The sequence below is a fragment of the Microplitis demolitor genome, chromosome 6 (assembly GCF_026212275.2).
Source record: "Microplitis demolitor isolate Queensland-Clemson2020A chromosome 6, iyMicDemo2.1a, whole genome shotgun sequence".
NCBI lineage: Eukaryota > Metazoa > Arthropoda > Insecta > Hymenoptera > Braconidae > Microplitis > Microplitis demolitor.
The window spans coordinates 4,639,814-4,654,256 of NC_068550.1; the positions used below are offsets into that span (position 1 = coordinate 4,639,814).

At 28.0% G+C, this 14,443-nt stretch overlaps 2 protein-coding genes and 1 non-coding gene across 5 annotated transcripts in view; 1 reads left to right on the top strand and 2 right to left on the bottom strand.

The window, feature by feature from the left end:
- LOC103573916 (E3 ubiquitin-protein ligase MYCBP2) overlaps positions 1–14,443 on the top strand; it is a 168,852-nt gene that overhangs the window by 13,960 nt on the left and 140,449 nt on the right. The window lies entirely within an intron of this gene.
- Positions 574–9,936, bottom strand: LOC103573908 (uncharacterized). 3 transcript variants are annotated; one of them, XM_053740090.1, is made up of 3 exons: positions 9,811–9,936; positions 6,384–6,980; positions 574–2,745 (listed from the first exon to the last, which is right to left on the bottom strand). In XM_053740090.1, the coding sequence occupies exons 2-3, from the start codon at positions 6,546–6,548 to the stop codon at positions 1,309–1,311; spliced, it is 1,602 nt and encodes a 533-aa protein (XP_053596065.1). In that variant the 5' UTR covers positions 6,549–6,980; positions 9,811–9,936; the 3' UTR covers positions 574–1,308. The 3 variants fall into 3 exon arrangements, with proteins under 3 accessions (XP_053596065.1, XP_053596067.1, XP_053596066.1); XM_053740092.1 differs by lacking the exon at positions 9,811–9,936 and adding an exon at positions 9,501–9,804; XM_053740091.1 differs by lacking the exon at positions 9,811–9,936 and adding an exon at positions 7,097–9,202.
- LOC128668158 (5S ribosomal RNA) lies at positions 11,717–11,838 on the bottom strand. The gene has a single exon (XR_008403924.1). It is a non-coding gene; the product is annotated as a 5S ribosomal RNA (ribosomal RNA).

The window sequence follows — 14,443 nt, forward strand, 5'->3', positions numbered from 1 at the left end:
AGTTACAGATTTTATTATCATTTATTTAGATCTTAAAACACTCGATTCTTTTTTTTGTGGCACACTTATTATTTTTATTTATTTATTATTATTATTATTATTATTATTATTATTATTATTATTATTATTATTATTATTATTATTATTATTATTATTATTATTATTATTATTATTTTTAAAATCATAATGATACAAATTTAAGTTACAATGGAGACACTCCTGATAAATTAAAATTTAACCAACCGAAACGTCAATTGAAGCGTACAGTAAAAATAAAAAACATTAAGTATTTATAATGATTTCATTGTTATTTTTATTTAAATGACATCGTTTAATTTTTCATATTATTATTATTATTATTAATTTGTTACTAATAATACGAGTTTAATATACATTATTAGAGTCATTTGATCTCCATTAACTTTATAATTTTTTAACATTGAGACATTTAATAATTAATTGTTTTAATTTATTAAATACATTTTGATTTATTTTTTACATTTAATAATTTTATTATTATTTAAAAATAATTTTGACATTTATTTCAAAATAATAATTATCATTATTATTTACGTTTTATTTAAATTTTTGGTACAAAAAAATAATTACTCGGAATGTAATTTAAAATATTTTATACATGGAAAATTTTTTTCATTTCCTAAAAATATTTAAATAATTAAATAATCAAATAAATTTTTTTTACATCCGACGTTAATGAACGTCTAATTGCTTTTTAAATCTACACTCTAGTTCTTTAAATTAATAATTTACAGCAGTAATATTATCATTATTATTATTATTCAAATTATTACACTTATATATTTACGATATTTCAAATTATATTTAAATAAACCTCTGATATGTATTAGAGGCATCAAAGAATGTCGGTTGTACTAACGGGTAAAAGTTATTTTTATTGTTCATGACATCATGACAGTCTCAATAATGTAGTAATCTATCAATGGGTCATCACGACCTTATATATATATAAGTATTTATAATATATATTATTAAATATCTTATCTAAATAGTCTTTTCACAAGGAATAATTTCATATCCATATACATCGAAACCTTATTAATTTTTATTTATTTAGTCACAAAAAAAATACTCATTTTTCATCACATATATTGTTTCATATTTATATATATATCAATATATATAAACAAAAATTAAGAATAAATAATCTTACAATTTGTAAACCCGACACTCGCGCTCCCCAGATCTGAATTGATTACTCGTCTGACAATCAAGACGATAATCGATATTATCAATCGATCTCGAGCCTGAGGCGCGCGAAGGCTCTCGTTACAATTCAGTAGTAAGAGGTTCGGCTTTTTCAACTATAACATGAAATTCTGTTTCACGATAGAGCCTACCGTCCGGCACAACCATCGTAATCCTCGAGTCAACTGGTGTTCTATTATAATTTGTTCCACCCGCACTACCCCCACCCCCACCAGAATTATTGATACCACTTCGTCCAATAACACCATTTTTCTTTGACACAACATCCGGTGCACTTGTTGGTACACTTATCCAACGTTTTTGTCCATGCTCACGATGTCTTTTGCAACACCATACTATCAGTACTATAGATACTATCAATAAAAATATACATACAGTTATTACAACTAACAGTAGCATTGTTGAGTTACCGATAGTACATCTGCGTAATTCGTAATCACGAAAATTAGTAACACTGTTGACAATACCACCAGCATTATTATTACTACTAATACTAGTCACTTCACCATTATTGTCTAAACAATAAAACGTACCCTCTTCGATGGGTTCTAATAAATTATTGTTCGTTTGTATAACCGAGTTACCGGAATAATAACGCGTGTAAACGTTGCTGTAATTGAGAATATTGTTTATCCATTCGGTTAATAACGAACACTGACACGTGCGATTTATTAAAATATTATCAATTATTGGACGAAAGCTTGACCGATCAAACAAAACTGATCCTTCTTCAAAATCATTCAAAGTATTGTTTGTAAAAGTTATTTCTTGTAACTTGGATCCTATTGGCGGCAATCGCTCGTCATTGTCGGTACGTATTCCCAAAAATGAACCAGCGGCCAAGTTGTTGAAGTTATTGTTTTTAATCAGCACAGGACCGCGTGCACTTATGTCGAATGATTCACCTTCGAGTCCGTCGATAACACAATTTTGTATGGTGACAGTCTTTGGTTTTTTTATGACAAACGCAGATGACCTTACGATTCCCATGTTGACGCCGTCTAAGCGGAATGTCGTAAAAACTTCCAGATCATTCATTGCGCGACTGGGTACTTGATCACCAAACGAGCCGCCAATTATATGCAGATAATTAACGTCGAATTTTTTGAACGCCTGTTCTTCCATTGTTCCTATTACGCATTCTTCTAATCGCAGAGTTTCGGTCCCAGCGAAATTTGCAAACGCAAACGCACTTACTGTCGTTATATTGACGTTTTCTAGACTTATTGATTCAATGTCGCCGCGAAAAACAAAACTTGGAAGGACTTGGATGTTGGCTGTGTGAATCGATATTATGGCACGTGACGTTTTTGATGATAGTTCAAATGATTTTGTGTAGAGCGTCAGGTTGTTGATGTTTATGAACTCGATTGATCTTAGTCCGGTCATCAAAGCCAAGCTGGAATTCATCAGAACCACTGAAGGACAATTTTGTACTACTATTCGGCTGGTGTGTTGACTCAAACGATGTTCACCCTCGGCTCTCAGGAACAGATCCTGTAAATAAGTGGACAGACAGTGATTAATTCGAGAGTATTCCAAGTTTGTTGATATATCAAGAGTTAAGGTCTCGTATAGACTAAAACTCTTGATACTGACAAGGGTCCTCATTAAACAGATAAATAGACTCGATCTCTACTTAGTTATCAAACCTTATCAATTTATTGTCGATCGGATATTTTTGTATTGTAGTAAATTATGATATTATATATATATATATATATAAATATATTTTTCTTTGTATTGGAAAAATATTTTATATTTATGACGTGACTATGGAGATCAACATACGATAAGAAATAAATGCACAATTATTTTAATGACTCATACATTTGTAATCTACTGTTGAGGTAATTTATATATATACATGTTTATATATAGACGTGATTCTACGTATTAATTTTATCTCGTTGATTGTAATAGCTTTTAAAGTGTCTTGAATCATAAGTCAGTTGAACAGACGTTGAAAGTAAAAAAAAAAAAAAAAAAAAAAGAAAAAAAAATTGTAGAAAATAAATAATATTTATATTTATGTATATAGAAAACATATAATTGCGGTGGGTTTTGTAAGAAGGTGTAAAAAAAGTTTTATGATTGATGGAAGAGTTACACGAGTAAGTTTTAAAGTTCGTTTTGCATTACGTCCTCAGGTAGTTTACATTTTTATTAGCATGCTGGTGTAGTATGTCTTAGTCTTGGTCTTGGTCTTGGGTTGGGAGTGTTGGGCGTTGGGTCTTGAGTATTGGGGTCTTAGAAATATCCCAAGGAGACTTGGATCTTGGTCTTGGTCTTGGGAGAAAATGGAGATGGAGTTTGAGCTTGGAGACTTAAGGCACTGGGTGTAAGAAATGAGAAGAGGAGAAACAGGCAAAGCCTTCAAGGCACGTACAACCTCCGGACGGTGCAATAAATTTTCGTGAACGTTTCACGTTGAGAATCTGAATATTATTGCCAAGCCAGTTTAAATATTTTTCATTTTTATAACTCTACTAAAATTATCTCGATCAATATTTTTTTTCCTTAATTATTTTAACTTTCTCGGAAAGGTGTTAAGTAATTTTGTAAATAGTGTTTAGACCTCGAGTATTTAAATAATGTCATAAAATTACCGGGTGTCGGTTGGTTAAAATGTCTATTTTAAATTTATTATCATCGTTAAATTAATTATTGAGGACGTGGAGAAAATAAATAAAAGGGTAAAAGGGCTGAAGTTAAAAATAATTTGAGGGAAAAAATTTTTAAAGAGAAACAGGGGAGTTTAGTCTAATGGTTGTGCTACGAATCATGCTTTTTTTCAAATACATACATATATAAATATATATGTATGTAAAGAATAAAAATGTTGGAATGCGCACACACTTTTACGATCCATAAAAGATTTATGCGAAACAATTTTCCTGGCATCGTTTCCCTACCACTTTTCTTGTATGTTCTATTGTTATTATTTATATATATTTATATATATATCAACAAAGTGCAACTACATATTTATTTATGAGATTTAATTTAAAAAATCTGTTTGTTAAATAATTTAACATGTAAAATTTTATACTCTAAAAGTCGCGATAGATTTTACGAGCAATTTTCCCCCGTTAGTGTGTAATGAAAAATTTATTATATTTTATTTTAAAAACGCGAGTTCAAAAATAATAAAATATTAAAGTGTGTAGTGTAGAGTGTAAAGGTATAAAAAACATAAAATAAGTAAGAAAAAAAAATTAGGTACCTATTTGACTTAGAATGTATTCCAAGTCACGATCACCCTCGTCGTAGTTGCGACAAATTGGCCGTGCGTGTTGGTGAAACACGAACCGCATTATGCGGAATTCAGCGATCGAGCTTTACGAGTTCGCATATATTAAAGTTCATTCTTTCTTTGTCCTCTACTTCATATATATTTTCCTATTCACTCATCGGCCTTTTATTATAAAAATTAATCGTCAATAATAATAATTAAAATAATAGAGATTAAAATAGCGGGTGATTTAAATTAAAAAAAAAAAGTTTAATTATTTTTTTACTTTATTTACTAATTGCTGGTTATTATCCGAAAATGATTAAAGCCTTAATAATTATCGATAATTAAAAATTGTATTGAATCGGATATTAATTTAAAAATAATAAAATTTATAATTTGAGATAAAATTTACTTAGGAGTAAAAATATTGGATATAAAAAATAAATTTAGTCAGTTATTATCATTATTATGATAGCAGGTGCTTGATACTTCGATTACTCGAAGTATACACAGCAAATGTCACGTAGTTATGGCTTTATTCCGTCACGGTGCAAGTTTTACGGTTGATGTTTTACGGCGTCGGGCTGCCGTCACGGAACCGCCAAACGTAGACGTCGACGAACACCGACTACGACTACTACGAGTAGAACTACGACCACTACGACTCCGACTAGTTTTCTACCCCCATCATGTACGTCTTGCAACCCTTGCGAAAATAAACGACTGGCTCTCTCTCAAAGTCCGGTCTTTATCTTTTGACGTGTATAAGTGAGTTGAAAGGATATTTCAAGTCAAATAAAATACGTATGATAAGATTTTATTTTACCGGACTTAATAAAATTTTAATTTAATTTAATTTACTATTTTTTTTTTAAATGAGAAATGAATGTCGAGTTTAATAAAAGTTTTTGCAAGTAATTATTTAATAGAGAGTATAATTAAATCCCATATTATTAATAATAATAATAATAATAATAATAATAATAAATAGTGTAAACAAGGATCATAAATTCAAATATTTATACACCCCTGCCTAGGCGATTTACGTAAACGCGATGTTATTTATGAGAACTTGAGACTCTATAAGGCGGACAGCTTTGTGATTTACTGTAAGCTCTTAGCAATACTTGTCAGATAGTTTTTTAATTTTTTTATTGGTATTTTATTTAAAAACGATCGACTATGAATAATATAAGTATTCATTTTATATTTTAAAGCTTGTGGGTTACGAGTCAGGGGTTGCGGGTTACGTTTTACGATCCATTATATTTTTTATTCACCTTTATTAATTCGAACGATAATTATTTTTTTTTTTTAGTTTAATTTTGTACTACTCCATCAATTATTGGCAATTTATTTTACTCGAATATGACGTACGGTGTGAATGATTTTAAAAAATTTTTTACTTCCTCTGCAGTTGTTATTTTTTTTATTTTTTTTTTTTTTAAAGTAACAACGCCAAACGAGGCAATTGAATTTTTTCGAATGGCAATCATACAAAATAGAGGAAAAAAATTATTAGAGACAAAGAGACTTGGGGTGAAAAATATAAAAAAATATAATAAAATTGGAAAAAAAAAAAATCTTTTTATATTGCAAGAGAATAGATATCAAATGATAAAAATGAGAGTATGTAGAAATAATACAAGTTGCGGGTGATTCCCATGTGGTAAAGGGTGAGTTAACGCGTGCCTGCGGTTGTCAAAAAGATAAAAAAAAAAAAAAAAAAAAATTGAACGTATGTGTCAAAAAATGTAGGTTGATACTCCGGCATCCGGCATTTTGTCGTTTGGACATTTTAATTCATCACATCCTTCATAAAATATATCATTTTGACATAAATTTTTTTTCTTTATGATAAATTTAATATTTTTAAATCGTGATTCAAAACACATACCTCCGGTTTATTCTCACAATCGCAGGTGAGTCTTCCGTGAAGATCGCAGGCACACGGTGATGATTCACAGATTCCATCTAGAGTATCTGAGCCAATTGTCTGCGGTATACTACCCCAAAAAAGACCAAGTATTGCACCACCAAGAACCAGTCTCGCTGCTCCCATTTTACACTTTTTCTCGTTCTTCGTCAATTTTTTTTTATACTAGACTTTATTATTTTTCAACTCGAGGATTATCTACATTTTTTTATTTTTGTTATTCTTCATTATTTTTTCTTCTTTATACTTTATATATATTTATTTAATAACAATAATAATAATAATAATAATTATTATTATTATTGCTGATAAATTTAATGAGTATTTTTATCTCGTAATTAAAAATCCAGGATTAGGAGACTCAGATTTTCGTCTTGCTGTAATTTTCATTTGTGAATCCATTTGTTTATAAAGATCAATCTTTATCATTCGGCATACACTTTACTTCTTTTTATCATTATATAAGTAGTCATCTTGACATGAATATATTCATCATAAATTACAAACTTTTTTGATCTGTGTTGACTTTGTTATTTATTTAACGACGAGAAAAATATTCTGAAATTTACAAAAAAAAAGTTTATAAAGATATTTTTTTTATATACATATATATAATAAATATGTATAGTATAAAGTGTCTTGTAACTTGTAAAGAATAATATATAGAGTCTCACTATATACTAATTTGTATTCGTAGTGTTACTTGGAGACTCTGAAATGCAACCTCCAAGTTTTCAACACGCAAAACTCTTAATATTTGAATCGCAAGAGCGCACACTCAAAAATTATGTAACTTATATTTCCATCGGTAGTTTGTTTTATCGCGGACTCACACTTTCTGTGGAATTTAAAACTACTTTTATCAAATTTCTTATTAACTTTAATCTTTATTATTTAAATAACACTCATATTTATCTTTGTCATTTAAAAGAAAAAAAAAATTGACGTCAAAATTAAATTATTAATAACTCGGCAATTTTAATAGTAAAACAGAATAATGAAATAATTATTTAAAATGATAAACGGGCTTGAAAGTTGATAAAGAAAAATTGAAAAGCCGATTGTTTAAAATTTAAAAAAACTATCGGTGTTTAATTATCAGGGAAAATTCTCATTTCCTTTAGATTTTCCCTCGCTACCATAAAACTTTACCATGATTTATATATACGTATACAAAAGTATGTACAGGGATGAGGACAAGCCTCAAGAGAGTGAGTAAGTGGGAAGGGAAAGAGAACCTCAGTGTTGCTGTCGAGTAGTGAGGTCGAAGTTCATGGCTCGCCGGAAACTTCAGACCGCGTAATTATTGAAATTTCTCTCAAGCCCAAGAAACTTGTTCGTTTCTCTAGAGACGTAAATGGTTACCTCGTGATCTACTCGAGTGATTTTTTGATTTTCATTCTAACAGTAGTCACTACCCTAGTCGTTAATCACGCGATTTTACACTTTGACAATCCCAGAAAAAAAAGTATATATTATATATATAAAAGTCAAAATTTTAATTCACCGAGGGTATTGTAAATGACTCGACTCATTTTTACTTTTAGCACAACATGACTTAGCTCTTAAAGCAATTTATATTTTTTATTTAAACTGTCATTATTACTTGTAATTTTTTAAAAATCGTCTTTGTCACTTTCTTGGTCGCTTCAGGGTTACAAAAAAACGTAATCCTCAAGAATGTTAATCGTTATCTCGTCGCGAGAGCTGATTAACACGGTAATGAACGCGCTTTTAAGTGTCTTTGTATTCCATGCAATCAACGGATTATATTATGATCTTATTATCCTGTAATTTTCTTCAATATCTGTGTAGTAACGATTAAAATAGAATTTTAATAGAGAAATTTAAAAAAAAACTCTAATAGACATTGGAATTATTCCCATAAAATTTTTCTAAAAAATAAACAGTAATTACACTTAAATTATTTATTTCACTTAATAGATTAAAATTATACGAATGAGTTAATTAACATAATAAATAATTTGTTTAACCACATTAAATAAATAATTACAAGTAATAATAAATAAAATTAACTGTCATAGCTGTCAGTGATTAAACATTTTACTCAGCAGTGATTTACGCGGTCTAATGGATATTCATATATTCAAATAACAAACACGACTCGCAAGTTCATCTGATAATTATACTAAATTTATTACACGTATCGAACAAAAAAACAGCTCCCATTTATTTCATGTCGTCAATTTTTCATTCATGATTTAAATTCAAAGACATGAAAAAAAAAAAAAAAAAAATATCCTCGGAGAAAACTCATCAAAAAATAAATCATTTGAATGTAATTCCAAATAATACTTTTCTTAATGTTTTTTTGTCTCGATATATTTTTTTTTATCTTTCATTCTGCGTTATCTTTAAGACTTTTTCCCTAATGGCCTGAACGAAAGATATTCCGTTAGTACCTCCGCAGCATCTTTTCCTCTACTATTTTCTATCCATAAAAATGGGGTAAACGCGATCAAGATGACTGTAATAATTTATTTTATATATTTATGTTCTTTTACTACGTAAATATTAACCAGCAGTGCAATTTTATTTTTTTAATATTCTGATCCTCTGTATAATTTAACTCTGATATTTAATCTTTTATTTGTTATTATATGTTACTCAAATATATATATGTATATGTTTATATATGTATATATATCTTGATAAACTTGATCTTCTGTTTAATCTCATCATTTACCACTTAAACATTAACTACTTCTACGTATTAACGATCGACTTTTTACTTGCATTATAAAATAAATAACGAGTTTCAATCGATAGATATATTTTTTTTTTTTTTATAAATTTTATTTATTTAATATTAAAAAATAAAAATAACCCGTCAACTTTAAATTCATAACGAACGACAGGTGATAAAGGAACGTTTAAATTTTAAAGTAAAGGTGCACTATCGACGTGCCACAGCTGCCGTGTTGAATAATGAGAGTAAGATTACACGAAGTAAAAAAAATTAATACATCCAAAATGATTGAGAAATTAAAAACTTAAAAAAAAAAAAATGAGGACAGATGCAGTTACTTCATTTATCATAAACTTTATTTTTCATACCACGTCAATTTATAAAATTAAATCTAGGTATCAATTCATATTTTATTTTCGCTGATAAGCATTAAAACGTCACAAAAAAATGTTTATTCTGATAAGATTATTCCCTTTATAGATAAGACTTGGAATATCCCACAATGGACACTCATTTTTATATATTTATTAAAAAAATAAATATGTATTAATTATTTATAAATTTTTTTTCACGAGATCACTTTTTCATATTTTAAAGTTGACTTGTGATAAATTTTAAAAATTTAAAAAATTATATTGAAGTTTAAAAGTTTTGATTGGCGTCGCGTGTGGTCTTTACCTTCATCCTATTGAAGAATAATAATAATAGACTATTTAAAGACCGCCACCATTACAACACCATAAAACATATTTATGTTTGAACATACGAGGCCGGCGCGCGGACACAGACTGGCGGTCTTTCGAATTCGCGTTGGGTTTGCACCTCGCAGACTGTTATCCCGCGACGCAAGTGTACTCCCCCACTTTTCTCTACTCCACTTTGGATGTGTTTTATATAGATGTATATATGAATGGATATATATATGTATATATTTACCCGTTAGTCAAGCATCTCCCACTACCACCACTACTGCTACTACTACTATTACTAAAACTATTATTATTATCCGTCCACAGTGAAGTCTGTGATGTGAATCACACACGGATAGAAGATGCAGTGGAATATATATGTAGGATGCTGTGCGCTTATACTGGTACAGTTGAGTTTAGATGCTATTTATCCAATGTGTACTATCCTCTACTTTCTCTAGGTCTTTACTTTGCTTTTGCTTTACCTTTTTTTTATTTTTTATTTTATTTTATTCTATTTTTTATCCCCGTTTTATTATTCCTCTGCATTGCATCTGTGCGACTAAATTTATTCGAGAGTAAACATTAAAAAAGGCATGTTATTTTACTCGTACTTTTTATTTATTCACTGATTCTTCTTATTTTATTTCATTTAATCTAGAATTTTGTTTAGTTTTTTTTTTTCATCTGAAGATTTAACAAAAAAAATTTGAGAATTTAATTTTTAAAGTTGAGTTGAATTAGTTTATAATATATAAATTTGTTGGAACTAAAAAGTTTTTAATATTTTTTCCGATAATTTTTAAAAGTTTTAGTTTTTAGTTGTTCTTTTTTTTTGACTGAGTTGTACGCAAAAAGAGGATATAGCGGAGTATTAATTAACTTGTGATTAATCACGTGAAAAGGCCGATAAAAAATTACTCAAAGCTTTTTAAAAACTTTTTTTATATATATTTTTGAAATATTTATCGTTTTTCTTTTAATGAAACTCCATAAGTCAATAAATCAAAAAATACTCATATTTCAATGCTGATAATTTGCATTTAACTTTTTTTTCACTAGATAAATTCGATTTATATTCGATTGTTTCTCAATAGATTTAAATAAATATTTAAAATTGCAATTATAAATTATGCTAATAATTTTTTTATTATAAATGACTATTATGACAGCAGTGATTTTGAAATTTTAGAAATTTGAACAGTAACCTCTTATTATTAATACAATTCAATAGATCAATAAATTCGACTTTACAGTTTTGAATAATTAATGATTAAAATTTAAATGACATTTAGTAATGTCACGATTAAATATGACGTTCTATAATCTGATTATTATTATTATCAATACTAATTAGTAATAAAAATAGTGAAAAATATAATTACTCAAATATATAAATTAACAATTGGGAAAATTTCTGTCAGAAAAATTATCAGCATTCTATTTACTGTTTTTTGTACTTTTTTTTTTTTACTAATTTATAATCTATTTGTTAAGAAATTATCTAAAAATAGAAACTAGTGATCCAAAATTAAAATTTTCGTTCATTGAAATAAATGCATTTTTCCAAAAACCATTGGATTAGACAGTAAAAAATTTTTATAAATTCTTTTACGTCACAGTATAATCAAAACTATTTTTAAATCCTTAAATTATGATCTCTAATAATAGTATATTGCGTGGCAAAGGATGAAGGTGATTTCAAATAAGGGTGAAGTTGACTATCACCCGATCTAAAATCGTATTTCCGTGCCACGTACTATATTTTTCACGTTACCCGCATATTGATACTGGGGGTTTTAATGCTTGAAACCACTCGAAATAGACTAATTTCCTGCCGATTAATGAATTTAATATTGAACATAAAATTTTTATAAAACAAACATAAAAAAAAGTGACAACAGCACATGGTGTTCCCAAGCGGTCACCCATCCAAGTACTAACCATGCTCAATGCTGCTTAACTTCAGTGATCGGACGAGAACTGGTGTTTATATCAGCGTGATATGGCCGTTGACAAATTCTGTAAAATTCAATGACGGATTTAAATAACTGAGTTCTACACCAGAAAGTTTAAATTTTTGACTCTGATTACCGAAAAAATGGCGCATGCGTTATCGGGTGTTTTTTCACAAGAGAACACTACGACTTTTTCTCGGTAAGCAGGGCAGGAAATTGAACTTTCAATGCAGGTATCGTAAAAAATGATTGCGAGTTACTGAAAGATTATAAAAAAACCAGCATTAAAAATAAACTCTTTATAAAAAGTAATTCCAAAAATAAAAAACCTGAAGTCTTCATACATTCTAGGTTACCAAAAAAAGGCAAAACAATAAACAAATATATTTAGGCACAACAATTATTTAATATTTATGACCTGTAAAATTCAAAAAAATTCACTGCAAGGTATTAACACCACACATATATATGTAGCAATAAAATAAGCAGTAAATAGTCACTGAGAACAAGGACAAGTGTATTTTTTAAACATTTAATTCTTGAGGAATTAGTAATTTACGTGTTGCCCTAATCGTCGACACGTGACAGCTCAAACGTCGGAACTAAAAGTATAGGTGTAGTGTTATAAGAGCGTGTCGAGTTTCAGATCATAATCATTTAAATAATTTTTTTATTTATTTATTTTCTCTCATTTCACTAACCACACAAATCTCACGCGAACAATCGTTACCATTGACTGACCCTTGCACTTGCAAACTTAAAAAACTTTTAACTAATTTTATGTAACACTAACCAATTTTACAACTCTTTTTTCTCTAAAGAAAGAAAGAAAAAAAAAAAAACCTATATTGATATTTCAAAAATTAAATTTTTTTTAATACAAGAAAAATAAATTTAAAATCTTATTATTTTAAAAGCTTCGTAATTATTTTATGGAACGGATCAACAAGTGGAGAGTAAATAAGTCTATAAAAACTTTCAGTTATCGAAGTTTAAATAATCTTTAAATTATTGCAATTAATTCATTTAATTAATCAAGTAAGTGCTTGATTAATTAGAAAATCTTTTCTTGATGCAATTGATGTTTAAAAAGTTTTTTTATTATTTTTTTTTTTATTTCAAGATGATAAATTCAAACCTATTGATTTTAAGAGTGTACTTTAAATCATATCACATGTTGTTATATCTATTTATATATTTATATACATAGGCTGTAACATATATATAGATATATATTAAACTTATCTGTAGATATAGACTTTATACCGGAAGCGCGTGACCTGGCAGAGGGTTGGATTCGTATTTCCGTAGCTACTGGAGTTTCTCCAGTTCCAGTTATAGTTCCATGTTCTGTTATATATTTCTTTCGAAAATTTTTTTATTCTTTGTACCTTTCGACGTTATATACTTTTCTCTTACATTTCTTTCTTTATTTCCTTTTATTATATACTTTTTATTATTCTTTTATTTTATTATGTCGTATCTTTCTTACTCCCACTCAACTTTGACTTCTGAGCTTTGTGCTTTTCCGATTCGACGAGTATAATGGGCCTTGCAGTTCATTGTGGAAGACGCGCGTCCTTTTATCATCAAATGTATAGTATGCACTACAATAGACAAAATATTTATTCTATTTTTATTTTTTTAAAAAAATTTTTTTTGGCGCCAATTATGAAGAGTTGATGTCTCGAGACCGTGTATTCATTTTTCGCCATTTTTTCTCTTAAATAAATTATCGACAAAAGGGTTCGCAAAAAAATATTTTATTAACTCATGTTTTATTACCTCTTTTATTCGTTATGCAGAAAGATTCGTTTTATTTTTAAATTATTTAAATATGAATTCTACTGTGGATTAAAATCATGTTATTCAATACATTTTCAATGCATACATTTTTGTTATTAAAAATTATTTAATATTTTTTATTACTGCAATATACATTTTTTTGTGCTCATATTTAAAATAAAAATACTATTTGTTTTTATTTAATTAAATTGACTTGTGACCTACTTTTGATTTTTATGTGTTCATGTATTGTGCAATCTGGTTATAAGCAATTTCGGACGCTCTACTTACTCTCACGTAAATTGAAATCTTGCTTTGTAGAATGAGTGAGACAAAAATTGCTTATAAGCAGATTGGATTATTTTTATGGGACATTCCATTTCCAATTTGACGATTGTGTAGCTTTCAATTTTTGATTTTTCTGAAAATTTATTATCTTCTGTTTATTACAACAAATTTTTGTCAATTTTTTCAGCTCGAGTTTGTAATAAAATTCGTTGCAAAAATATCATAAGAGTGAACTTCATAACTCTTAATAAAATTCTTAACTTCTGAAACTCGATTTTAAACTCTTGAATTTTTTTGAAGTTCCAAAAATGACACTCAAAATTCGAAATTGTCTCAAATTTACAAGTTAACTTTTATTCATTTTTTCAAAACATTTTTTCAAGAAATTTTTCTTACATGAGTCGTTTTTGTGTCGAGTTTTTTTATTTTAGTAGTCGTATATTTATTAGAAGTTTTTGGTCACCTTGAATATAAATTATTGTTTTTGCAATATATAATAACATATAATCATAAACTACTTAAAAAAATAAAAGTTTTCAAAAAAATTTCTGAATACCCCATTTTAATAATAAAATTAATAAAAAATTTTAT

Bases quoted from the DNA above. Each gene is read 5' to 3' on its own strand.
- LOC103573908 (XM_053740090.1), bottom strand. From the start codon at position 6,548: ATGGGAGCAGCGAGACTGGTTCTTGGTGGTGCAATACTTGGTCTTTTT. The intron at 2,746-6,383 runs GTATGTGTTTTG...ACTTATTTACAG, and splicing joins ATTGTGAGAATAAACCGGAG to GATCTGTTCCTGAGAGCCGA.